Source organism: Diadema antillarum, unplaced genomic scaffold, assembly GCF_040938485.1.
Source record: "Diadema antillarum isolate AM-2024a unplaced genomic scaffold, OU_Dant_1.0 scf00000122, whole genome shotgun sequence".
Classification (NCBI taxonomy): Eukaryota; Metazoa; Echinodermata; class Echinoidea; order Diadematoida; family Diadematidae; genus Diadema; species Diadema antillarum.
In genome coordinates, this window is record NW_027271011.1 from 552,218 (window position 1) to 580,074 (window position 27,857).

The 27,857-nt window shown below is 39.3% G+C and overlaps 1 protein-coding gene across 1 annotated transcript; it reads right to left on the minus strand.

Moving 5' to 3' along the window:
- On the minus strand, positions 1-27,655 carry LOC139720127 (PHD finger protein 21A-like). Its single transcript, XM_071631499.1, has 13 exons — positions 27,545-27,655; positions 21,402-21,434; positions 18,435-18,500; positions 13,581-13,646; positions 11,873-12,020; positions 11,592-11,818; positions 10,192-10,374; positions 9,065-9,199; positions 7,590-7,656; positions 5,409-5,488; positions 4,571-4,709; positions 3,571-3,749; positions 1-1,459 (listed from the first exon to the last, which is right to left on the minus strand). Exons 1-13 carry the CDS (start codon positions 27,605-27,607, stop codon positions 1,295-1,297), a joined length of 1,551 nt encoding a protein of 516 aa, XP_071487600.1. The 5' UTR covers positions 27,608-27,655; the 3' UTR covers positions 1-1,294.
- Positions 27,656-27,857: the final 202 nt, after the last annotated feature.

The following is a 27,857-nucleotide window of genomic DNA, read 5'->3' on the forward strand; positions in this document are numbered from 1 at the left end:
ACAAAATGTTGGTGAACCTGTGTATTGTGGCCACCTGTCTGTAACAGCCACTCTTTTTGCCTTCAATTGGTGGTAGCTAATGGCAGGTTTGACTGTATTTCATAGGATGTTTATTGCTAAGGAGGTGGAGGACAAAATCTTGTATTAGAAGTAAATTGCTATGAATTCCCAGCAAAATACAGGAACATTTTATGTTCAGAGATTCACCATTCATAGCCTGCAACTTATGGGAAAATCAAATCACTGAAAATAAAAACAAATGATATTGCATAGGTCATTGCTACAGTTGAAAAAAAAAAAAAAAAGGAGCCTTCTTGATTCCCGCTCACAAATGTGTACACAAGTACATTGTACAGAGCATGCCTTCTATTCCTGGGCTGAAAACAACATCTTTACATTTTGCCATAATTGCTAGCTCATTGACACAAGACCAGGCTTTGAGTAGTGTTAACCTCCAGAGCTTGGTCTGTTACAAACTGTAATTACAAAATTTTGCATGGACTCTGCTATGGTTTACATTTGTCTCTATTTCTTAGGGGGAAAAAAAACACAAAGAAATGACATATACAGTGTATACCACCATACGGGCATGTGAGTTGTTTTCTAGTCTACAGCAAAAACACCCAAAGAATTACCCGTTTTTCTTGCACAGTCGGCCTTACGCAATGTAATGCATAATGCAGATTGTAGGATGTAGACGTTATTGAAAAGTTCAGATAGCAAAATAGGAACTTCCATCAAAGTATTTTGACAAGGTACAGGTAAAATATTGCGAAAAAAAAAAATGATGCCCTAAGCACCCTTTGCGACTAAGGCGTTAAAGAGACCCTGAAAAAGCACAAATGGTAGTGAATAATCCTGTACTTAACTAGACAAGGAGGGACAGCAAAATGTAGTGCCCACTTTCTTAATCGAGAAAACTCCAATCTGGTCCATAATCACACGCATCCTTCATACCAAACCGGGGGTCTTCCAAACAAGGACGCCTATAAACACAAAGTGGTTCTAACTGCAGCTAATACACAAACTGAGCTAGCTACGCACTCCGTGTGCAAATGAGCCTCATACCAGAGCAAAGAACAGAAGAAATATCTCTGAAACTGGTGAACACTGAGCTACCTCTTACACCTAGCACACCACAGGTGGGCCCAATATCTCCTATCTGTCTCTTCTGGTGTCTGTCTCTTGAGTTGACGTTTACACAAAAGGTGATACACCTGTCTGTAACTTCTGGATGATGCCATCATGGGGGTGGGGGGGGGGGGGGGGGTGGGGAGGGGAAGGTTGCTGGGCGTTATTGGCTGCCGGGCTTGGTCTGGGAAGTGGACGTGACTGACCGGGTGGGGGCGTGGGACTCGGCCTTCACCTGGAAGCTGGACAGGAAGTCCTTGAGTTGCGTGATGGTGCCCTCCGTCTTGTGGAAGGATTGCATCAGGGACTCGTTGGCCTGTGACTGTTTCTGTGAGATCAGAAAAATGAGCACAAGGCATGGCAAGGTGTAAACAAACAGCAGAAAATCACATGGAAACTTTCTAAAGATCTTTCATTGGTGGAAGCAAGCTGCCTCATAGTGATATAAACTTATCAATGACTCTTAACTCTTTGCCATAGTAGCATTCCCAAAAGGCAACAGCCCTTGCTACAATAAATAAAGAGTTTTTCATGGGCACTGATGCTAAGGTCTTCAACAGCATGATTGTTACAGTGTATTACAAAATCTACAAAAAGGTGGTTACACCTTTGCTCTAAGTCTTTCAGGTAATACAAATTTAACTAATACTAGAAATGTCGCTATGGCGACTGGTATGCCTCCGCCATAATGCATGATTCTCCTAATAGGTCTAGATAGTACATGTGGACAATGTGTGATTACATTTTCACAAAACTGGCAAAATACTGAAATGACAAGTTTGTCATAAATGTGTTAAATGTTCTCCTTCCTTGACCTTGGTTTAATTGGATGAATAGGAGAGCATGTATTTGGGGATTTAAGGACTTTAACTTGACTTTGACCCATTCATACATTTATGCATTGAGTAATTTTCATGGTACCGGTATGGAGAAAAAGTGCAATTTCTGTACTGAATAGTAAATTGTTACCATGTTCATCTGGCCTTTGACCCTAAAATTCATAAGATAATCACTTTCAGGTAGAACATGCATAAATATGCAGTAAGTTTCACGATAAATTGAGCCACTTCAGAGATATGGAGGAAAAAGTTAGTTCAGCACTTTCACTTGATCTTTGACCTTTTGACCTTTGAGGCAAAAAAAAAAAAAGAAAAAAAAAACTCTCCAGAGAATTTCTATTAGGTTACACATGCATACACCAAGTGTAAAACAAAAAAAATAATCCTGCTGGCATTGCATGAACATGAGGGAAATAGTAAAATTTTGAAGTGTTGCACTTGACCTTTGACCCCTGACCTTTGACCCCATGAACCCTACATTCTCTAGATAATCACTGCCAGTCAGTACATGTATATACTATGTTCCATGAAGATACCTTGAACAATTTTCCAATTTACAGAGAAAAAAAAGAAGTTTTAATACTTTTACTCGACCTTTTGACCTTTGACCTTTGACCTCATGACCCAAACTTTCACCAGAGAATCTAAATTGGGTAATACATGTATGCACTAAGTTTCAAGAAAATATCTTCAGGCATTGCATAGATATGGTGGAAATAGTGAAATTTTATGTATTTGACCTTGACCTTTTGACCTTTGACCTTGAGCACGTGCACCCAAAAGTTGATAGGCACAACTTCACCCCCTAATACACATACATGCCAAGTTTCATTAGGATACCTCAACAGCTTTTGATAGTTACCTTGTCCACAAAATTCATTACGGACGGACGAAAGACGGAAAGACGGACAGACGGGACGGACGGAAGGGACGGACGGACGGACGGACGACGGACGGACAACCCGAAAACATAATGCCTCCGGCACCACTTCGTGGCGGAGGCATAAAGATACACTTAAGTAAGCACACATTTATTGTATAATTCATCACTGACATCACATCAATTAAACTATCAAATTCCCCAATTGTGAAATATCTAAAATTTAAAGTTCTTGGAAAGATAACAAAGATCAAAATGATTTCTAAACAGTGTTGTAAATCAATAATCTACTAAAGAATTGGAGAAAGAGGGGTCGAAAAAAATAGCACCACAATTAATCTAAACACAGAGATTCTCTATCCCATTCTACAAGAATGGGCATTCCACTACTTTACAACTCGTACTGCTACACAGTGTCACAATGTCTTGCGTTGACAGACATACAGAAAAGTTCCAGGGAGCTTGTTGACTAGAAGGTACATTGTATCCAGAACAAGTGTAGACTAATTTCAATTTAAAGTCCTATATGTACTATTTTTTTCATGAAATGCAGCTAGCAACCTTGAGATGGTGAGAAAACAGGAAGTTCTTGCGAATACTAAAAGGGGTTTCATACCGACACGATGCCTTACTGTGATGGCCTCATTGAGCATTCCCTACCAACCCGATGATTAACTGTAATGATCTTATTGAGGGCACCCTATCAACATGACAACTTACTGTAATGGCCTCGTTGAGATGTTTCGCCTTCTGCTCTAGCTGTAGCCGCTGCATCCGGAGTTCTGCCGCCCGCCTCCCTAAGCGCTTCTTCTCCTCTTCCATGGCTTGTTTGTGAGTAAGGAAGGCGTGCACCACTGCCAATGTGCCCTGCCAGTTTTCTGGGTTGTCCTTCCTTTTAACTGCACCAAAATCAGAAAGAAAGAAAATGAAACAACCCACATCATCCACACAAATCTCATAGTCCTTATAATTGAACAAATAAAAACAACACAAATAAATAACGACCAGCAACTTAAAGAACAAAAGGTTTCTAGCTGTCCAACTTCATATAGATTTGTCCAGATTTTTGAAATCTGTATGACACTCTCAGCAAAACTACAGTAATCTCATCTACACTGTATAGGGCAAGAAATTACACTTATGTCTTTCATTTCTTTTTTTTTCTATACACTGTACAAATGAAGAAATTACATTGATCAAATGAAAATCAGTACAAGATGGCTTAAAAAACAAAAACAACAACAAAACAGAATGCAAGTAACCGACACTGATTGACACCATCAGGTATCTCCTACCCTGCGTTCACACTGGGTCCTGTTTTAGCGGGGACAGTCGGGAGAGATATCTTTGTAAGACTGACCGCCCACACTTAGTATCACGACTCTCCCCAAGAAACTGGGTCTATCGAGATTTGGGAGTACCCCTGCCACTTGATACAATACTTCGCGCATTGCACATCCGATGAATACAGCTGAGCGCTATCAATTACAAGCCAAGGTCACTCTGTCCCCCCCCCCCCCCAAAAAAAAAAATTTTGTCTAATGACCGAACAATCTTCGCGGGGACACAGGGAGAAGTCCCGGTGAGTAGCCAGCCAGCCACACTTTGATCTGGAGGGGAAATTCCTGCAATGCAATGCCGCGCCTAGTGTGAACACGGGGTAAACTGGATTCTGAATCACTCGGGAAAGACAAATTCTTGGAAGGTAGTCAAACCTTGCACTGTGGACAGCTCCAGACCCCAGGAGGCACGGCTGAGAGGGGAGGGTCTAGGCAGGTCAAGTGGTAGACTAGGTTACAGGTGTCACACATTAGCAGCTCTCCTATCTGGCGGCACACTGCACATATATCTTCATGGCCCTGAGAAATGAGAAAGAAAAAGGAATTAATTCAAAATCAGCATTCCATGGCACTGACCACAATCAGCACTTTTCTTCTTCTTTTTTTTTGTGGCAAGATCACACTGGTTGGCTGCTATTTGTCACCACTACTTGGAAAGACTCTTGCAATGCTCCATTTTCTGACATTTCAAACCTCATGGTACATGGAATTAGTTTGCAGTAAAGCAAGATATATTCGCGGCATTAAATTTTGTGAATTGGAGCCAACCGCCTTTTCGTGGCATAAAATTTTCACAAATTGCCACTGGCATTCAGTGCATTTAGTGTACACAAGAACTTTAATTTCGTAAATCTTGGCTCTTACAAAATTTGCAAGACAAAAATGCATATGAACATTCCTTGTTATATAGTACACTGGAGGGAAGGTATGGTGTAACATGTGCTCATGTAGCAGGCACGCTCACCTGCGGCTATGAAGGAGTGTTGCTACAGTGGTTTAATTTTTAGACCATGAATCTAGTGCTGATAGCCTCATTCCAAATAAAAATTCATCAGAATACTTTCATTTATCTAACCTTTCATGAGTAATAATAGTACAGAAGAAAAGATAGTATGAAAGAAGACATCAATCGGTGATGTATAGCAGCTTTTCACACAGGGTCTGAAAACAATAGGGCAGGGAGGCATGAACTAGCTGAAAGCTTATCTCAGTACTCACATCTGGTTCTTGCTTTGCTAAGCCGTTGACTCCTATATTTTCTGAACCAATTCCATCAGCGAAGCGAGCAGGTCTGCCAGCTGTAAAGGTGAAGAAGACAGAAAATCTGAGCAAACCCAGAAAACACCACCTCATGATTTGATTAGATGCCATTGCAAAACTTTTATATCTGAAAAGTACATCGGTGTCATGTCGCACAATTATACCATAATAAACTAGAAAAGCACTCTGAGAGCGCAGACCTCTGACAAGCAGTTACTTTCCACCGATGATCTTGCTCTTCCATAGAGATCAGTGATTTCCACCCACTGAAAAATCACCTGATTTCCCAATAAAGAAGCCTTTGTTACGTCATAAACCCTCAGCATGCGCGGCGCGCCTTGCCCAGCAGAAATTAGAGCGCGCGCTTTAGTGCACGCATGAAAACTTCAATATGCGCAGCTTGAACTTCCAAGTTCATTGACCCTACGTGGCAAAATATAGAAAATCCTTCATAAAACCCATACAAATTTCCCGATCTCTACCAAAATTTAATCATCTGTTCCTTGTGTCATTCTCAACCTTTCCTGCAAGTTTCATCTAAATCCATGCACAACTTTTTGAGTTATTTTGCACACGGACAAAAAGGCAAACTAACAAACTAACTGACTAACGAACAAACCAACGGAAATGACAACATAACTTCCCCCCTTGGCGGAGGTAACAACACAAGATACCACATCTATGGTAACTGTACACTTCACACAAGGTTTAGTAATCATGAAAATTTCAATTTCAATTTTAATTTTGATCTATTTTCATTTTTTTTCTTCAAAAATGCATCAAATATATCAAAGAAAATACAATGATACATGAAATCAAGCTAGAATGTACCATAGAATAATACTATTACAAACATGATAACAACTACTAATAATGTGTCTCGCCCACAAATGTACAACACCTTTTTTTTTTTTTTTTTTGTTCACAAATGGACCTACGGATCAAGTTAGGAGTCATAATCAAATGCACAGTACATTGGGCCCTAAAAGTTCATTGACCCCTGCCTGTGACCTTTGACCTAGTGGTGACCATCAACTCCCAAGGTACATCTACCATCCAAGTTTGGTCACAAATAGACTTACGGATCAAAAGTTATGACCCATAATCAAAATGCGCACTAAAACTTAACATTGGGCCCTAAAAGTTCATAGACCTCTGCCTGTGACCTTTGACCTTGTGGTGACCATCAACTCCCTAAGGTACATCTACCATCCAAGTTTGGTCACAAATAGACTTACGGATCAAAAGTTATGGTCCACAATCGAAACACACCCTAAAAACTTAACATTGGGCCCTAAAAGTTCATTGACCCCTGCCTGTGACCTTTGACCTTGTGGTGACCATCAACTCCCCGAGGGACATCTACCACTTAAGTTTAGTCACAAACGGACTTATGGATCAAAAGTTATGACCCATAATCGAAACGTGCCTAAAAACTTAACATTGGGCCCTAAAAGTTCATTGACCCCTGCCTGTGACCTTTGACCTTGTGGTGACCATCAACTCCTCAAGGTACATCTACCATCCAAGTTTGGTCACAAATACACTTACGGATCAAAAGTTATAGCCCATAATCGAAACGCGCCCTAAAAACTTAACATTGGGCCCTAAAAGTTCATTGACCCCTGCCTGTGACCTTTAACCTTGAGGTGACCTTCAGACTTAATAAAAGGTACAACTTTGTATGACCATTCTTCCCTCCAAGTTTGATTCAAATTGAAGCCCAGAGTACAGAGTTATTAAAGTTTTTATAGCGTTACGGACAGACGCCGCAGGCGATCCCTTAGTCTCCCGTCACCTCCGGTGGGCTCGAAAAAAATAGGAACCCATAGTTGAATACAGCTTAATTCTTTCTTTGGAAATAAAAAATAAAAAAATATGAAAAAAAAATCATATAGAATCAGGTTGCACGTAAACAATAACTGTTCATAAAGTTCAAATACAAATAATGTGACTGGTAAACATTGATTCATAAATCATAACTGGCTTGTCTTAGAATCGCTTGCACAATTTTTCTTGCAGATGAGTGTGACATGAAGTTCTGGTACACATTAGCCGACCTCTAAAAACACTTTTCTTTGGACTCAAGATTCTCCATTTCATCAAACAGGCAGAAGACCCACACTGTGGCTTCCTTACCTTTGCGTCTTCTTTCCCCAGACCAGCCGTTCGCTGCAGCAAGGTAACTTGTAGCTGACCTTCGACTCTGCAAACAAAAATAAAATAAGAGCAAAGTTGTCAAACATGGTTCTGTGGGAATCCCAGATGTAGAGATCTTTATATGGTGCAGCAAACAAAACAGTGTACAAAGGAGAGCAAAGTATGGGTATTACGGGAAAGTAGGCTGGGAATTCCCAGAGTATATATTTTTTTTTTCATAATGTTGTTTGTTGTAGGGCTGGTGGACCAGCAAGATGTGAGCAAAGTTACTACAAGTGTTTCAAATAATGGAGACGTCTTTGTGGAATATTAGAAATTAGTACAATTTTTCTTTGCACACAAAAACTCATTCAAACACAAGTTTTCTGAGTTTTAACTTGTTGTCTGAGAAGATTTTAATGGACTCTTGTTGCTAACATTTACAGAAAATGCTTACTTTTGTCTTCTTCTGTTTTTGTTTTCCTTCAGACATCTTCAGCATCTTACTGCTTGTACAATGTTACCTTGATCTCCAATGTATTCTACAATATGAGTACAGTACTCTCCGCGTAATCGGGTATCGCTTAAACGGGTACTACGTTTAATAGGGTAGTGAATTCAAAATCAGTTCCAATGCACATAAAAATTACCTGATAATTGGGTTGCCTCTCCGCATAAACGGGTAAATAATTGTCTTCCAATCTTATTTCTACCCACATTTTATCGCAGATATAACACTTTAAGCAATCATGAATGTCCATTTTCCACGACTAATCGCATTCTCTGCTTAATTTGCAAAGAAGACTCATCATTCGGGTAGTGATTAAACATGAAAACACATGTACAAGTACCAACTTGACACACGGAAACGAACATTACACGTGTAGCTGGTACTCACAATTGCATAGACAGACAGGAGTTGAACACACTTGCGCTCATCCCGTGTTCGGCAGCGACATTCACAATGCGATAAGTTTGCAACGAGAATCAGGCCATGCACCAGCTCCTAATTCCCCGGTCACTTCTCGAAAAGTAACACGACGTTCTACGTGACTAGTGCACGCAAAGAGACGTGTTCCTTTCGGAACACGCCTGCATGTTAGCGAAGAGCCTACAGTCAAACGACAATGTTTTCTGAAGACATAGGGCCTATTTGTCCATAAAATGAGTGTAAATTATTGTTCGTGACTGAGCAAGTGTAAGTTATGTATAATATACCGTGCAGGCATACAGTGTAGGTGTTTGGTGCAGGGTAAAATGCATGTACACACACATTGTGTATGTCTATTGTGAGTAAGACGTGTTCTTCTGTTAATCGGGTACTCCGCTTAATCGGGTAAGAAACGCTCTGCTCGAGCCTACCCGATTATGCGGAGAGTACTGTACGTGCAAAATTACAATCATATAGGAAATGATCTGCCCAGGCCTAACTAAGAGAGCTAGGAGTATCACCTTGAAGGCACACCATGACTTACCTCTAATTCATGCTTGTCGTAATTTGAGAACTGAGGATTGGCCGTACTCCTCCTCTTCCTCTCTGACCGTTTACTCTGAAGGGTCTCCGCGGTCTTGGGGGTGACCAGACCTATTGATGCCATGAACTCCAACTTCTGTCATAGGGAATGACACACATATCATACTTCAGCTTTACACTCCTGCACAACTGTAATGACAATCATGAGCAAAAACTTCTGTTGGTGACTCCAAAAAAACTATTCACTTCAAGGCTGCACCCCTCAATGAATAGTTCTTTTGGAGTCACCTCTGCCCATATTTAACAAGAAACTCTCAAGGGAAAGTATAAGTGTGGTTTGGGATTGTGGGTTCAAGCCCAAACGAAGCCTGACATGTTTGCCCTTCAGCAAGGCACTTTGTCCACAATGCTGCTCTCTACCCATGAGTATAAATTGGTACCCGGGAGGATGAGAATGTTGGTTGATCAACATGTGTGCACCTGTAAAATGGCAACTGGCTGGAATGCTCCCAAGAGAGTGGAGAGGGAGCACTGTCAGTGGTGGTTGGAAACAATATAGGTCTATCCAGTGACCGAGGTAATGATAGTATGTATACACGTTTAGCACTTTGCAGAGTGGATTTGGCACAATAGAAGTCATATTTATTATCATCATTATCAGAAGACTTGTGAGGTTATGACATTATCACCTCATCTAATGAGCAATAACCATATTATTGCTCCATGAAAACATGTGAAACTCTAGAATTTACATAACTCTATGATTTTAGGTCTGATTTTGCTGAAACCTCTACTACAATGTGCTTCACTCAACTAAAAACTCTTCCATTTATTGTACATCTAGCCTGAACATGGTGTTGAATAGACTGACAAAAACTGTAATATATTCAGATTTTATGCATGCTTCGCTCAAAAAAGTTGCTCTGACAACCTCACAGCTTGCTGAAGACTTGATACCCAACCTAGAAACAACCAAGTGAATTCCTGCCTAGATAAAACTTTAATGGAAGTGAGCATGTGAATGAAATACTTTGCTACTAGACTGTAGGAAAAGAAACAACCATAAATTGTAATACATTACAGAAACAGTCTATTACAGTTCCAGAGAAGTTGAACCCGTGCTCTTACTGTCTCTTCAGCAGTCATAGGCTTCTTGCAAGGTGCGCTGGAGGCCGACGTGAAGATCGTTGCCGGGGTGGACGAAGACGAAGATGAGGCAGTACTGGTACCAAGCGAGGAGGGATGAGGATTATCCTTGGGCCTTGTGGACAAAAACTGTCGCTTGTATTGCTTGGCCATGTAGTCCAATTCCTGGAGATGGGGGGAGGGGGGTGGGTGTTAATGCATGTAAATGAATACAATAAGTAAATAAATGAATTTATACTTATCAAATGAAAATAAATGAATTTAACACTTCCAAGTGCCAGCATGACATACATGTATCATCACATTACAGAATTTAAGGTTGGTATCTGTACAATAAGAATGTTCCATGAGTAAGAAAATAGACAATCCAGATAATACTTTCATCTAATATTTATGTCAAATCATCAAAATGCTCCATGTATTTAAATCTAGAATGATTATCACAGACATTTTCTAGCTAAAAGACAATGTTCAACTTTCTAAAGAAAAACTACATAGGTCCCATTCATACCTAAAGAATGAAAGAGAAAATGACAGAAATACCCACAAGAGGTTTCATTATGAATGAAACAAGGAAAAGTAGAAATTACGCGGTGCGTAATATATGTCCCCGCCAGAAGTAGCATTTTGTAGCAAAATGTACAATATAGGTCAAAAATCAAGGTCAAAGGTCAAAGAAGTCAAAGGTCAAAGAAGTCAAAGGTCAAAATTCTGTGTAGAAATTTTGAAGCCCTCACCAAGTGCCATCACATAAAGCAAACGGAATCGAAATTGGGTTAGAAATGGCGAAGGAGTAGCATTTTGTAGCCAATGCACAATATAGGTCCAAAATCAAGGTCAAAGGTCAAAGAAGTCAAAGGTCAAAATTCTGTGCAGAAATTTTGAAGCCCTCACTTAGTGCCATCACATAAAGCAAACGGAATCGAAATCAGGTTAGAAATGGTGAAGGAGTAGCATTTTGTAGCAAAATGTACAATACAGGTCCAAAATCAAGGTCAAAGGTCAAAATTCTGTGTAGAAGTTTTGAAGCCGTCACCTAGTGTCATCACATAAAGCAAACGGAATCGAAATCGGGTTAGAAATGGCGAAGGAGTAGCATTTTGTAGCAAAATGTACAATATAGGTCAAAGGTCACAACAGAAATTCTGTGTAGAAGTTTCAAAGCTCCCATGTAGCGCTATCATATAAGGCAAACAGAATCAAAATTGGCTCATAAATGACAGAGAAGTAGCAAATTGAACATTTTGATCACACATGGACGCACACACACACGCACATACACACACACGGACACACACACGTATGGAGCCCGTTTCATAGTCCCCTGCACGAACTCGTTCGGCGGGGACAATTAGATAGGGCTTCACAAATGTAGCACTTACTTTGGAAAGGTTCTGTGTCGCTGGTCTCTTCACCACCATTGACGTTAGTCTGCCAGAGATGTTTGGCACTTTGATGCTGACCACCGTTGGCTTGTTGGTCAAGATAGACATTCTTGTTGGGGTGGACGGGGCGTGAGGACCAACCCCTACACCAGTCCCCACCCCTGCTCCAGCCCCTGATGGAACTCCCACACTGCTGCCACCACTACCACCACTCCCAACCTTTTCTCCTCCCCCTCCCCCTCCAACTCCGCCTCCTCCTCCTCCTCCTCCTCCCCCACCACCACCGCTGCCCAATGTGGGTGTGGCAGTGTGCTGATGGAGCTTGGGGGCGGAGCCAACCAGGAGTGTTGGTTTGTTGCGATTGGGGATGTTGAGATGCTGGGAGGCTGTCAGAGGTTGGGTGTTAGTGCAGGTTGGAGCATTTTTCTGTTGGCCAGGAAACAATAAAAACAGGAAATATCCTTTAAATGTCATCAAACAGAAGACTTGCAACTGCTGCATTGGATCAATCTTAAAAAATGTATTTTGAGTACTGTATACGCTATAATTTTCGCGTACATAAATTTTCGCGAATTGCTGCTGTCACACATTTTCGCGAGTGGTTAAATTCGCGATTGGGGGACCAGAGAAAATATGAAGTGGTAAAGAAAGTGTGAATTTTCAACTTACTAGCATATAAGAATGATACTAGTTATACACTGCATGAAAAAGACTTGCCAAACTCTGCGAACTAGTAAGTTAGAATTCAACATTTTTGAAGCGGTTAAGTCCATCGCGCTAGATTTCTGATGAGTGGTCCCCTTGCGATAATGGATTGGCTCTCTACAGTATTCGTATAGTAGACGTGGACGTGCGTAAACAAGCTTAGCCAGTATGGTCTGTTCGGTAAGCCGTGACATGGTATTCTAGTACTGAAATGTTCGTATCATCAAGGCAAGGAATTCATTTTGGAAGGTAATATTTTCGCGTGTTGTTAATTTCGCGAATAGCTCCCGACTCGCGAAATTCGCGAAAATAAAACCCCCGCGAAATATATAGCGTATACAGTATTCCGATATCTAAAGAAGGTAATCAAACTACCAAACAACATACAGTTGTATTATAAATTGTTAACGTACACACAGGCCAAATTTTGCTGCAGTTTGTGGAAAGAAATGAAGAAAGCAAAGAAGTCTCTGCATTTGCCTCATTATTGAATCATATGTAAATGAGAGTCAGTGTTGCATTTATGTATTTGCTTTTCATTTCAAATGATATGTACATTGTACAACATGTGACAGTGGCAGCATGGACATTGCATCGATCACAATAAATTCACAGAATCTGGTTACATAAGAAATTGTTACAAGTCAATACCAGTAGACAAATCTTCAACACAGTTTCTACCAGGGTAGAATTAGGCAAACTACTATTGGTATCACATTACTGTGAATCATCACCAAACATCACATACACTGTAGCTCTACTGCCTACAAACAAGTCAAGAGCATCTAAGTTACGAAAACAACAACAAACAAACCGCCATTAATGACACAGCACTCAGAAGCTCTCATGATAAACTGTTTAAAAATGTTGATGTCATTCTCTCAATCCAAATGTGTAGGTTCAATACAATATATCGTCAGGAGAACCAGAAGGGCCATATCACATTCTAAGATTTGAGCTTGAATATGTGAAACAATCAATTTTCATGAAATGTATAAAGTTGATGAAAATCAGAAGTGGGGAGATTTCTAGGTACTGTTCCAAACATATGGTATAATAGCGCCTTGTGGTTTTAATCTACATGTACATATATACAGTAGTTAACATTGACTGAAAATGAAAATCACTGAGAACTGAAACCATAATGTAGAGAAAATTGAGCTCTACAACATGATACAAATATTAACTCAATACCCCCCCCCCCCAAAAAAAAAGCCCTTCTGGTTCTCAGCCAACAACATCTGACTGACATAACTTGCAGTGTTAGCGGACATGACTCACCCCTTCATTCTGAGATGACGGCTTTCTTACTCCCAGGTCAGAGCGCAGCTGTTCAACAACTTTTTTCTATGAAGCAAAACGGCAGACAAGCATTGAGGATACTGGAGTTGCACTTTTACGCAGTGCTCACCTGTTTCACCACAGAGTACTGTGTACATGCAATGTAGAATTAGAAATTATAGCTCACAGTATAAGGCCAAGTAAAAAAAGATAGTAGTTTCTCGTCCGGGTTTTTTGAGCAAGGCGATGAGGGAGGTCCTTACTATTTGATATCTTACTATTTTTTCGAGGATTGTCAAAATGAAAGTAATATGTGTTTCTCGTCCGGTAATTCTGAGAAAGGTAACGAGAGAGGGCTTTACTATTTTCTATATCCGATTTATGAAATGAAATATCACTCTGGTAGCTGTGTTATGAGAGACCAGGTCCCAAGTGTATGTCTTGCCTGCACTCTGTGCATTTTCAAACAAATAGATTATGTACCATACTTGAAATGAAACTTCATGCATGCAGAAAATGTATGCTTTTTCTTTCCACTACAGATGTCAAGGGAAAATGACCATCTTAACTGGTATTTAGTGTTGTAATGGCATTTCTGATACCAGTGTACTTGCAATTCTGATGTATTGTGCTATTAAATGAAACAGGTATAAAACATGTATTTCAACAAAGAATGTACGACTGAAATAAATTCCATGATATTCAAAACACTGCTTTATTCATCATTGGTGTTTGTGACTTTTTGTGTCCACACAGCTGGTATGTATCTGTATTTGTATTTCTTCACAATACAATTGTAGCACATTCAACTGGAAACTGGCTTGTACAATTGCAGATGGATGTCAAAATGATACTGATATGGCATTATAGCATTAAACATTTAAAGATGTTTCTTCATGTTCTAAAAAGACATTTGATAATCACTCATCATTTGGATGATGAATGATTGTATACCACACTACAGATGATACGACTCACGGCCGTGTCCGTGAATTTACATCGTAAAGAAAAGTATCCCGCAGAAGTACGAGACAAACCAGAATCTGTGGAAAAGTTATTTATTTTGTAGATACACCCATTTGATAATTCTACATTTGCTGGAAAAGCACATTCATTTTCTCTTCAAAATACAGTAGAACAATACATCGCCGTCAGATGCAACGTTACAGAGCAGAGTGTACGGGCTTCTACACATACGAATGTGTTCATGCGTGCGTGCAGACAGCTGACAGATTAGGGGGGATGGTACCGGAGACCGACCCTGGACAGCTACAGACACGCACACTTTGCCAATACGGTGCGGCACGGCCACTGCACCGGCACCGTACCTTCCGACACTGCACACACATGCACGTAGTCACAATGACATGAAAATGTATACAAACTCGATACCATCCTCACAAGCATTCGTACAGTACAATTCATCCGCTTGAAATATGAGAAACGGGGAAAAATACGAACAATGCGCCATATATGCGTGCAATATCAGCGATTGATCGCAAAAATGTTGTCGCTATCGCTTTCACGACGTACCAAGAGCACTGTACATCACAGCTAGCCCAGGCCGGCGCCGCCCGCGCCCATCCAACTACAGTTCGACTGCTTTGTGGGACGTTCCTTCTTGCCGAGCTCGCAGTGTGAAATGCATGCATTATTACATACGCACTAAAGAAGCTATAGCTGTACTACAGCTAAGTAGAGGACGCAAGGCGTAATTAGAAATGAGACATCATGATTGGTAGGTGAATTGTCGATTTTTTTTTCGGCGGCCGAAAAAATAGTAAATATCAAAAAAGTGGATGCGGCAACTGAAAATTGATGCAGGCGGGGAGCGGGCTGGGACGAGAATTATGAATTTCTTGGTATTTTCAGCGCCATTTTGAAAATAGTAAATGGTAAAAAAATCGATGCGGTCGCCAAAATCGATGCGCGCGAGGACGAGAAACTGGTTTCTTTTTTTACTTGGCCTAATAGATGTACAAAATGTACTACCTCCAGTAATAGCTGAGCATACGCATTGTACATTGCATATTCCCGAGAGATTTTGGCAGTATGTTGGATAATTGTAACGATGAAGTCACAACTGTCTGCCTGCTTACAAATTAATGGCACTTTATCAGCAAATGGCTCGCATTGTCAAGGTCACCACTAGCAGATGAATTACAATAAAATGAAATGGGACTGGCAAATTCCAACTGGCTGGTCTGATTGGCTTCCTAAATTAACACTTGTGTAGTACTGTATGCAAATTCTATGATAATTTTCATGCAGAAGATTGAATAGTTCTGAGGAATGAGTATTACTGGTATTATGTTTGCTTTAACATCAATAATGTTTCAGAAATATGTTCTTTTTGTTCATACTTAGTTAAGGCACATCCATTTTACAGCAACATTATGCCTGGTTAAGGACAACAGAATTTGTATTTAAATTAATTTGTTTTTATGTTTCCCTTTTTATTTTCGATTAAAAAAATTAATAAAAGCACCGGTGGGCCAAAAAGATGATTTTAGGTCAGTTTGAATCTTGTAAAAATGTAATGCTACGAGTACACTGTAGCTCTACAGAAAACCCCTGTTTAAACATTGATCTACAATTGTACTCTGTCTGTACCCCTACATTAAACAAAAGTGGTGGTTATAGCACTGACACTGAGAGTGTCATACAGAACTGCAAGGTTTCATCCAATGCTCAGGAGGGAGTGGGATGGGTGGTCAGATAAGATTAAGAAGTAGATTGCAGGGTTAATTTCAGTGACCGAGGTAACAATACACATTGTATGCCATGTAGCCCTTTGAGTGAAATGGCTTGGTGCAAGTTTATTCCCTCCAAAGGAAGATCTGGGGCCCGTTTCATAAAACTTGTCATCAGTGACAAGTTGTCATACATTGTAGATGTGACAAGCTACTGAAATCCTTGCATCTGATTGGCTGAGAGCAAATTTGTCATAGAAATGTGGCAGTTGTCACTGATGACAAGTTTTATGAAACAGGCCCCTGTTTTATTCATACAGTATACATAGAACAAACATGTTCATCAAAATGTATCCATTGTATGTAATGTTGTACTGTGTGTATGTGTAAGGACATCCTGAGTTTTCCTTGCAGCAGTTTTGACATACCGTAAAGTTCCGTGTATAAGACGCACTATTTTTTCGTCGGAAAACATTGAAAATCGGGGGTGCGTCGTATACACGGGTACAGTCGAATCACGGAAAAAAATCTGTCATGTACACCCAATTTTATAAGGCCAACTAGGGGCCATGTATGCCCATCGACGTTTGGAAGGTAAGCAATCACTAAAACTTACGGATAAATGAGCGATCTTTCAATCTGGACACACACAAAAGCTGCAAATACGAGATAAACTTACATCGGCCTAATGCAGTAACGAAGTATCAATCTGGCCATAGACAACAGCTGTAACATCACTGCTGTATGCTACCGATGTCAGTCTACCAAGCTACCAACAGCCAACCTAGTAGCTGGAATACGCGATGTACAGGTATCATCACTAAATTACCGATACCGTAAAACTTATCAATGTACTAGTATCAATATAGCCATAGACAAAAGCTGTAAAATACGGAGTAGGATCGACACTATGTCACCGTAGATAAATTATGAACGATGTGTGAAGCATGCATGCATCCATGTCGTTCGTTTGCTCTTCATTTCACGAGGCCAGCTAGGATACTAGTAGCATAGCTACACTGTAGCTACACTGTAGCTAGCATTTTGCAAAGGCAGCAGCTGCAGACAGAGAGGCTCTTGCAATGGACTCGCGTGCACACAGCGATCGGATCGGAGCGCGCTTGCCCGTTGCGCGCTGTGTTTGCAAGTCCATTGCTCTCTGTGTGCGTGTGCTGAAATCATAGCGAGCTGTCTTTTTCAAAAGGCTAGCACTGTGCATACAAGCACAGTACAAGAGACACACATGTTACTGGTAATCCCTCCGGGCGACACAACAGTGAGTGTAATTACCGTACGCACCGTACGTCTCGCCGTATGATCCCTCTGCCACACTTGTTGATGTTTTTCTTATTTTTCGTAATGAACCTTCCAGTCTGACATGCGTCAATATGCGAGACACCCTCTGCTGTGTATGACAGCAAAGATCGTACTGTACACTCATGAGTACGATATGCATGACACATGTAACACGATTAAAAGGCGAAACAATAGCAAGTGAGTACCGAGACAAGTCTCGCATTTTGAGTCTTCCATATTTTGCCGATGTCCGATGAATACCGTTAAAAGAAAGTATAAAAGGAAACGAAAAATAGAGCAAATGCATGCTGCATTCTCGGGAAATTTTGAGCTGAAATAATATGTATGACACACGCAATATTTGCGTGGAAATTTTCGTGTTTTTTTTTTTTTTTTTTTAAATTTTAGGTCCGAAAGTAGGGGTGCGTCTTATACACGGGTGCGTCTTATACACGGAACTTTACGGTACACCCGTGTACATTGTACATTCATTCTCTGGTTACAGAGAATGTCCTTACTCTCCCTCACACACACACACACACAATGAATAAAATGTTTGAATGTAATCAGAATTGCGGCACATGCACTCACATCATTTTTTTTGTACAAAGATTTTGAAAATGTCAATAAACTGCAAAGATTGAAGAACGATTCGATGCAATTCTGATATTTACTCTACTATCAGATTGGAGCAAATATGGACCCATTTGAGTACAATGTATACCTTTGATAAGCCGGCGGGGTACCGGTTTAAAAAGGACTTTGAGCGCATATGAATATGGGTACATACTATCTGCAACATATCATTGTATGATAAGTACATATGAAATAATATACTGTGTAGTTCTACAATTGTACAAGTTACCTGTTTCTCACTAAGGGCTGTGATCTTGGCTTGCTGGTCATGTAAGCTCTTCCGCAACTCGGCATTCTGTCAGTGAAAGAAAAAAGAAAAGAAAGAAAGACTGACCACAGTTGATATACCTACATCACCTCAAGAGTTTTATTTCTTCTCTGATACCACATCAACATCCCCCCCATGCACATTTCATAACTTAAGACTGCCTCCACTTCTGAAGACATATTGTAAATTTAATGATACTTAGCCCGACCACACGCTGTAAGTACGTTGTGCGAATACAGCGTCTGACAGGCGAGGCATGCAGCTTCAAATTGGGGAACCTCAACACAACTAAAGAACTTACGAAAATTTACACTTTTCTTCTACAAACAGAATACGTTACTCACGCTACATGCATGCTTTATCACACAAGAATTGTTCACCGCACCGGGTCCATAGAGAGCCCTTGCGATAAGTCCGTGGAACAAAAAAATGAAAATTTCTGGCGCAATTCCTGACCGTCCAGAGTTTATCATTGCAGAATTCAAAATGGCGCCTTCATCTCAGCGAATTATGCGCATGCGTGACCAGAAGTGCTCCGAAGCGAGAGCGGCGTATGCATTGAGAACGTACTGTATTACAGAACCTACATCGTATTGAGTATGGCCTACTGCCTAACGTCGTCTGCTGCAGAGAGATCTTATGCGTGCGTGCGCTGCTTGAGTGTAGCAGCACGGTCGATAGCATACAGTGGGGCATTCACATCACGTACATTGTATACAAGTCAAATTGGCCTGGCGTGAAAGACAATGTACCGTTTGGACATGCTGGATATAATCATCAATTTCGGTAAGTTTCATAACATAAATTTGAATACTGATAGCATACAGTAGATATAGAGTCTTATCATTGAAGATTGTGTGAGTTTGAGGTGACAAAAATGATCTTAAGTATCAAAATTCAAAGCGATCGGGATCCGATTGCAGAGCTCTCTTCGTGGTTGGTGGTCCCGCCTGTACAGCCCTGTCGCTACGACCCTAGTGTGCGTACAGCGACTGGGCTGTGTATAGTTAATACATACCGGTACTGTACATGTAGTTCACATGTACATGTGTACAGTGTACATGAGCAAAAAGATCTCACCTTGTGTGTCTTTGTTTCTTTGAAATCGATGACAAGCAAAAGATAATAAAACCTACATTGTAGGAGGTCCTCCCCCCCCCCCCCCCCCCCCCCCCCCCGGATCTCCTTGACAAGACAGGCAAGCAGTATGTACTGTATGTTTAGTGACTGCATTGTGGACGGTAAAATATGTACACTGTACATTATAATCAGCATTTATATGTCTCAATTTTGTATCCCCCTTTTTATAGTACATGTACATTGTAAAATCTACCAGCGAAGTACATGTGTACATGATTTACAGTACTTAGTAAGACTTTGCACTGAAAATGCAAAGATATTTTGTGTGTCAGCCCATGCCTGGATTTACAGAAAAGTATACACTGTACGAAAGTGGATGGCTAAAACAACTTGAGGTCAGACTGTATCAAAGATCAAAAGTACTGGCAAACTTGTACTGCATTACCCTCTACAGCAGATCAAACAAAACTAAACCAGTAGTTGCTTCCACAAAGATGTTGTTCTCAAAATGCTTGGATAAAGAACCTTTGCATGCTTGTTGGATACAGTATGGAGATCAGTACACTGTACAATATAGAATGCATACGTCACACCGTATTAACTGTCAATGTGAATGTCTATTGGATAGTATGATGTCCACTCCTCAGCACAATTTCTATTCACTGATAATTGGGAGGCAACTGAAGCATAAAAACCAGCTCTGCACCTTCTAAGATGTACAGTTTGTACTGCAAAGGCCTGAACCAGGTGCCTGAACACAGCATGAATGCAATTGTACTGTGATTTTACAGCTGTACTGTACCAAGGCTCACTTTGCATTGAGGCAAAATGGATGCCAATGATGCCAATGATGCCAATGCCAACACTCAACAAATTAAAGTATTTGATAGTACCACACCCCATGTACAAGGTTTACAGTATTTTTTTAAAATCAGAATGGAGTGGGTTTTAAGAAATTTTCAAATAATTGTATGCCTGTCTGTGATAAAAATATGGTTTATTGGGTCAGAAGATTATTGAATATTATACACCTACACATTTGTACACCTGTGTACAATATGTTGAATGCAAACACAAAAAGTACAAAAAAGGTCTCATAATAACACAGTAGACCGTCTCTGCGCAATGCTCTAAAATGTTGTGTGATACAATTTATAACTTTACCACCATTACAACAGTGCTCAGCAATTTCTTTTTATCTTTTTTTTTTTTAGCTCATCCATAGTTGAAATGATGTAGTTCGGTGGGTTTGTATCGTGTATGATTTACTATGAACGGGAAAGTACATACTGTACATTGTACATCAGGGCTGCCAACCTTGAGTGAGAGTTTGGCATGAGACACTGCGAGGGAGCGGAGCGGCCTCCTGGCTAGCACCTGGCGGCCTGCTGTGCGGCCGTACGTACGTATGTACTACATACACAGTCAGTGTAGGCCTATGTAAAGCGATGTAAAGCACACGTCATAGCCATACATTGTACATGGTACTGTATGGTAATTTGCCAAAAGTACAAGCTACGCTCACGTGGTATAGGTAGAAGCCAATCGTAATCCAATAGCTCGTCTTTGCGCGCGAACCGAAAACGATTATTATTGGTTAAGCTTTACACCCGCGCTGGAAAATCTCGACATTTTGGGCTTGGACATATCGATATTCGGAATATCAGAGAATTTAGAGATATATTTATTTTTGTAGTCATGTACAGTCCATTTAGGGGGTTTAGCGTGAGATTTCGTTTATCAGAGTGAGACAGTCAAAATTGGTTGAATTGCGTGAGTCTCACGCTCAATGCGTGAGAGTTGGCAGCCCTGTTGTACATGTACAATCAATTAAAATACTGTACTTACGTGAGGATCACTCTTGATTTTTGTCACAAGAATCTGCAATACAGAAAGAGAAAATTGAATTTAATTGAAAAGTTGTGTATACCTAATATCTGGAAAGCTCATGAATCGAAAATGGTAAAAAGATGGCATCAAAATTTTATGCAATGCACAGTACAGGAAATACGTAAGTTGAATTTAGTACAAATGTAGTACTTTAAAGGTAGGGAATCCCATTTGCATGCCTTAAATGAAGAGTTGTATAAATACAGTGGTATGTTGAAGAGAGTATCATTTTAGAAACTCCCATAAAGTATTGAAAGTGGAAGGTAACATTTAGTACAGTTTTTATTGACCGTTAGATTTTGAACTGAATTTTTTTCGGGGCTCACTGTAAATTCCAGTACATTACTAGGCTACCTTTGCAGACCCATGCACTGCATGTGTGTCCATCATGTATATTTTGTGAAGAAAGTTCATCAAAACTTACAAACATTTCTATACATTCTTGCCACACACTCTATATGTTATTACATCAGCTCTTATACTATTAGATTTGTGTTTATAGATAAAAAAATACAGAAGACTGCAACAAAAAGGCTTAAGTGTGGCTGACACACACAACTACTGAGCAGTTGAGTTTTGTGCATTATTCAAATTGTAGATAACTGTTGACTTCCAAATTTCTCAGCAGTGGCCTAAACAAGTCCCCTGAGGTTCATATTTAATGTTTTGCTGTATTTTGGGAGGTCTGTAAAAGGTATCCCCTACCTTTAAAAGTGTGTTGTACTGTACATTTATAAGTGGAAAAATGAGCGAAGAAAAAGGGATTCCATCAGGATTTGAACCTGAGACCGGTCTCCGGAGTGCTAGCCCAGTGCTCTACCAACTGAGCTACAATGTATAGAAAGTCCTAGTACAGTGTTCGTCCCAAAAACATGTAATTCTCACTATTACAATGTATATGTGAACTGTGGTAAATAAACCCTTTTTGAACAAACTGATGATTTAAAGACCTCACCTCTGTGCCTTCTGACTTTAAAGGGGATGGCTAGTAACCGATCAGTGGGAATCAGTGGGAATGCTGAGGGATGATTGTTCCAATCCTTGTGGGATTCATTTAAGAGTACATTATATATTTACTGTTGTGTGAAAATTATTTGCTTCAGAACGGTCTCATATTCTAGTAATAAGCAGATTAATGCCCTGTCACTGACCAGGCACGCTAACCTGGAAACATTAAACTACATGTTACTTGAATATGAGACCATTCTGAAGCAAATAATTTTCACACAACAATAGATTATGTAATGTACTCTTAAATGAATCCCACAAGGATTGGAACAATCATCCTCCAGCATTCCCACTGATTCCCACTAATCAGTTACTCGCCATCCCCTTTAAAAAAGCAACCCAAAAGGCACACAATACAGTACAGTGTTCAATAGTGTACACATCAATCAATTTACAGTTTATGGGTTTTGAGTGACTCAAGTTTACAATTAATGGTATCATTCTCAAAAATCAAAAGGAAGGATTTGTAAAGTTTAAAAAGCAGATGACCACTTCTTTATGTTGTATTAACATGTCGTATCTGTACAGATACCGGTACTACAATTTATTACATTTTACATTGTATGATACAATTAATCATAAAAGTGTACATTGTACTCTGCAGGGTGCTACAATGTATAACTTTATTTTACCACTTGAATAAACAGCACATATTGATTCGCACACTTTGAACATAATGGAGTATTGGTCCAATCAAGTGTTGCCGTTGCTGGAAAGTTGCTGAAATGAAATATAACGTGTGTTGCATCACTAAACAGCTATTATCGGCAGGCTTCTGTATGGTTGACTTTGTGGGTTTGTTGGGGGATTAAGTGAAAAAAAAAAGGTGGCTTCAAAACTTTTTGCTTGCCCAATTCAGGCAAGCATATATGTTCTCATTGTTAAAAAACACTTGCCTAATTTGATTTTCACTTGCCCCGGGCAATCGGGAAAGTGCTTATGTAGCACCCTGCACTGTACTGTTTCGAACTGTGGGTAGAGCCTATAGAGGTGTGCATGGAAGCCATGCAAGATGTAAACTTCCCATATATAGTGCAGTACTCATTCGAAATCACTGCACTGCAGACACCTGCCACATGTGTTTTGATTTGGTTTGTTTGTTTGTTTGTTTGTTTGTTTGTTTTTTCAAAATCATGGAGAGTTTATAATGCACAGTAGTAAACATTTGTGCAAAATGCATAATTTGCTTTAAAGGATCTTGTACTACTGTGACCTGCTGATTGGACACAGCTGTAGTAAATAGTACAAAAGACCCAAAGGGTACACAACACATCCTGATTATCTAACGATGTGTGCACACGGTGCACACAATACACCTTCCACCACCTCCAAAGGGAATGCATTATAGGGGGAGGGGGAATCGACAAAGAGCGGTAAGATATCTTTATGCACATGTGACCCTACAATGAACTGCATGTTAAAGCACAGTCCTGACTATTTCTAACTGCATGCATTTTATCATACATGTACATTATACATTGTAGCTTGCGGTCCAAGGTATAAAATTCAGCGAGATAACCAGCTCTGAGGCTCAGCGTTATTAAAGAATTCCTGTACGTTCTACAGCTGGCAAGAACAGATATCTAAATCATCATAAATGTGCACATCAAATCAGAAGACAGATTATATTTATTTTCTAACCAAAAACTTGGACAAAAAAAAAAAATCATTGTTGCACAGTTAAAGTGTATGAAAATTTCTCATGCGTGGATGTAGAAATGATTTTTGTTGAGCCATCTTCCTAACAGAGTAAAATAGCAATTGTTTTGTTGACTTCCTGTGGTCTGAAGGAACCATGATATTATTGTGCACTGTAAACTCCAAGAGTAAACCATGTAAGTTATTTCCTGTACAGATGTGGTTAGTATTGCAAGGTAGATGCTACAGCATGGAGCTACACTTTACAAACGACTAGTCAGGACTTGTGCACCTACACTGTATTGTAGAAAAGAGAGTCTGTCAAACCTTCCAGTACAAAAAATATGACAATACAACTGTAGAGATTTTACAATAAATACAGAGGTGCCTAAAATGTGTAACATGAGTAACGTAGAATTGCTCGCAGTGGGCCACACATTTTTTTTTTAATCATTCACAAATACATTTCTAGCATTTACAACTGTATACTCAAGGTTATCAGGATACTGTGATTATACATGTACACCATTTTGAAGAGAATATTGAAAAATTTCACTAGCATTATAGCAATACATTCTTTTGATAAATTTCTACGCTTTTCACTCTATTACAGGTTTATTAACAGGAAGACCAAAAAAAAAAAAAAAAAAAAATGAAGAGCTCTTTAGGGTCAGAAAACTGGCCCTTATGTACAAGTGTAGTGCCATTTTATGGGGTTTAAAACTTTACAGATTTAGTGACAATCAATATCGCAACAGATTATGCACAACAAATTATGGTCTTACAATAACCAGCTGATAAATCCTCAAACTTTTTACCTTATCATCATCAGATTTGTTTCCAAACAGAAAAAAAAAAAAAAGAAGAGAAAGGAAGGCTTAACACAAATAACAACAAGTACAGAAATCAACAGCTAGGAAGAAAAACAAATTATCCACACATGAAAATTACAGACAGAACAAGTTGACATGTACAACTGTACATCATTTGTATTGAATTGTAGAATAATTTGTGAACTGCAGAAAAATACCTTAAGACAAATAGAATAAAATATAGAACAAAAAAGTTACACAAATTATATGATTATAATATACCATTAAGAATGAAATGCTAAAAATATGAGCTGACAGCAATAACTAAATGGCACATGAAAAATAAATCTAAGCCTTTAAATCTTGGTAAGTTACAGTGTACACTTTGTATGAAGAATGGGATACAATGAGCAGCTAAAAAAGGTAATCTTGGACATAACGCAGCACTTGACATTGCATTTCAGTCACCTATTTTCACATTTTCTTTTAAAAAATAATACACATATGAATGTTGTTGCTGTCATTGATCTACGATACAAAAAAAAAGAATGTTCTTTACCGATGCACCTTCAACTTTGAACAGAGGGAGAGAGAAAAGATGACCTGTTAAGTAGTAAAAACAGGATTAACAGTGTACATACTGTACGTACTACAACTGTACATTCAACAAATAACCAATAGGACATGCCGAGGACCAGCTAATACATCACTCCAAAATACAGAAAATGAAACTAAAATCGTTACAGACACTTTTGTACCATTCCTCTTGCTCAAAGTCGGGTAGAAATGTACTTTTAATTTCACTTTCCCTTTCAAAATTTTGCTTTGGCCCCGATTTTTCATCTGTCACATCGTATGAGATTGTACATATTGATTAATAATGACTCTTGTGAAGATTATTTTTAGGGCCAACTGTTAATTGTTCATAACAACAATTTATTAAAGTTGCGCAGTTTGTAGTACAGTGTGTTTTATATCGTTTGAAGTTTGAATTACCATCTTGTTTTATTTTCTCTTTACAATTCTTTTATGTTGCCTCATTTGTTGTATTGTAATGGACCGTATGGGGAAACACTTTTAATTCCAGACATGACAAGTTATTTGAATTACAAAAGAAAGCAATTCGTAATGTTACAAAATCTCCACATTTAGCTCAAACCTCTTATTTTAAATCTAAACGATTGAATACACTTAAGCTGCATGATATACACAGGCTGTATGTGTAAATAAACTTCAAATAACTTCCTTGATGCAGCGTTTTCACACAGATGTACACTCACTCCTTACATCATGAACATGTTCACATTAAATTCAAATATACACACTCATAACACACGGAGCTGCAATAAAGTTCATCAATGGAAATATTCTAGTACGAAATTAAAACAAACTCTTCGTCATACAGCACAGGACCAGTTGTTTGGAATGCAATAAATCCAGATTATTATAATAAGCAACATAATAATTTATTTAAGAAGCAGTATAAAAGGCATCTTTTGTCTTTTTATTAAAATTACATTTATGTATTTAACTATTCGTTTTATGTTCATTTCGTGTTTTTTTTTTTGTTTGATGTTCTTTTGTGTATCTTCTGTATAAAACTGATTTATGATTTCTGAAAATAACTTACACACAGATTCCAATTCTACATGATTTGTAAAAACGGTGTTTGCATGCCTACAGCCTCCAGGCCTTATTGGCTCTTTATGTGTTACACACCATTTTCCATTTTACCTGTTGCCTGCTGAAATCTGGAACGATTTATGACTGTAATTCTGATGTCGTTGCGTTTCTTTTATATGTCATTGTTTTTAATGTTCATCTGTAACACTGAATGCTTCATGTTGTTTTTATTGTGATTGAAATGGAAATTAACGAATTGAATTGAATTTCTCTTCAAAATGTTGACCACTCTACTTGTAAGTTGTATAGAATATGACCAGAGCTGTTTTGGCTGGTACGAAGGGGGAAAAATAATGTTACCCACCTAGATTGCAGATATTTTCTACAGCACTGCTGCAATATGTCAGTGCATTCTGTTCTGTGGGCATCCTATCTGTAACTTTCACTTAATTTATTGTAACACCACCACCCTCTCCTCAGCCCAGATAACCCACTCACGCAAGGTATTTTGTACGCGAGTTCAGTGCATACGGTACGTGCACGTAAACAACAGATTGTCAAATGAATGAAAGTTGGCTGCCGTGGTGAAGACAATAGGCAAAATGATGTTGCGGCAGGGGAGATGGGGCACAAACTTTTTGATCAAAGACCTGTACCAATACCTTCACATCGGCAAAATATGGGAATACTGGAAATCAGTTCCCTACAATAGTGCTCTCCGAAAACGGCCATACATCTGGAACACTCTCGAATAGCCCGAATTACATTAGAACATCGCTGAGCGATGAATTTCAGACATTTGGAAAAGGTCAAAACTCGACCCGGCGGATGGAGCTACAGATAGGAGAGCGTAGGCCTGAGCTGCATACAAATCACACACGCGCGCACTATACCAACATGCACACAAGTTACATCGGACATTTAAACCGGAGGGGTACACTCAGCATCACTTGTTTTCGGTCGCGGCCCCATATATCGGCAAAAAATTTCTAAATCCACTGAGAATTCATGAGAGCTCACCTGATGTGTTTGTATTTCCTTTCGTAGGACTTGCTGTAGTTTTTCAAGCTCTTTATTTGACATGGTGTACCGTATTCCAGAATTAAGTTTCACTTCAATATATGCAGGGTTGAGAATACCATAAGACAAAAATACATCTTGCGTTCGACCGAATCACCAAGCGGATGAATATATAAAACTTATATTTGGTAGAAAATCCTCAATATGATTTATTTCAATCAATAAAAACAGCCTCAACCAACATAAACTTATGATAAGAACCTATTTACGATAAAATCAAGGGAGGAACTGACTAGATAATCTATTGATATAT

Bases quoted from the DNA above. Each gene is read 5' to 3' on its own strand.
- LOC139720127 (XM_071631499.1), bottom strand. From the start codon at position 27,607: ATGTCAAATAAAGAGCTTGAAAAACTACAGCAAGTCCTACGAAAGGAA. The intron at 21,435-27,544 runs GTGAGCTCTCAT...TCTGTATTGCAG, and splicing joins AGGAAATACAAACACATCAG to ATTCTTGTGACAAAAATCAA. The intron at 12,021-13,580 runs GTGAGTCATGTC...CCTGGCCAACAG, and splicing joins CGTCATCTCAGAATGAAGGG to AAAAATGCTCCAACCTGCAC.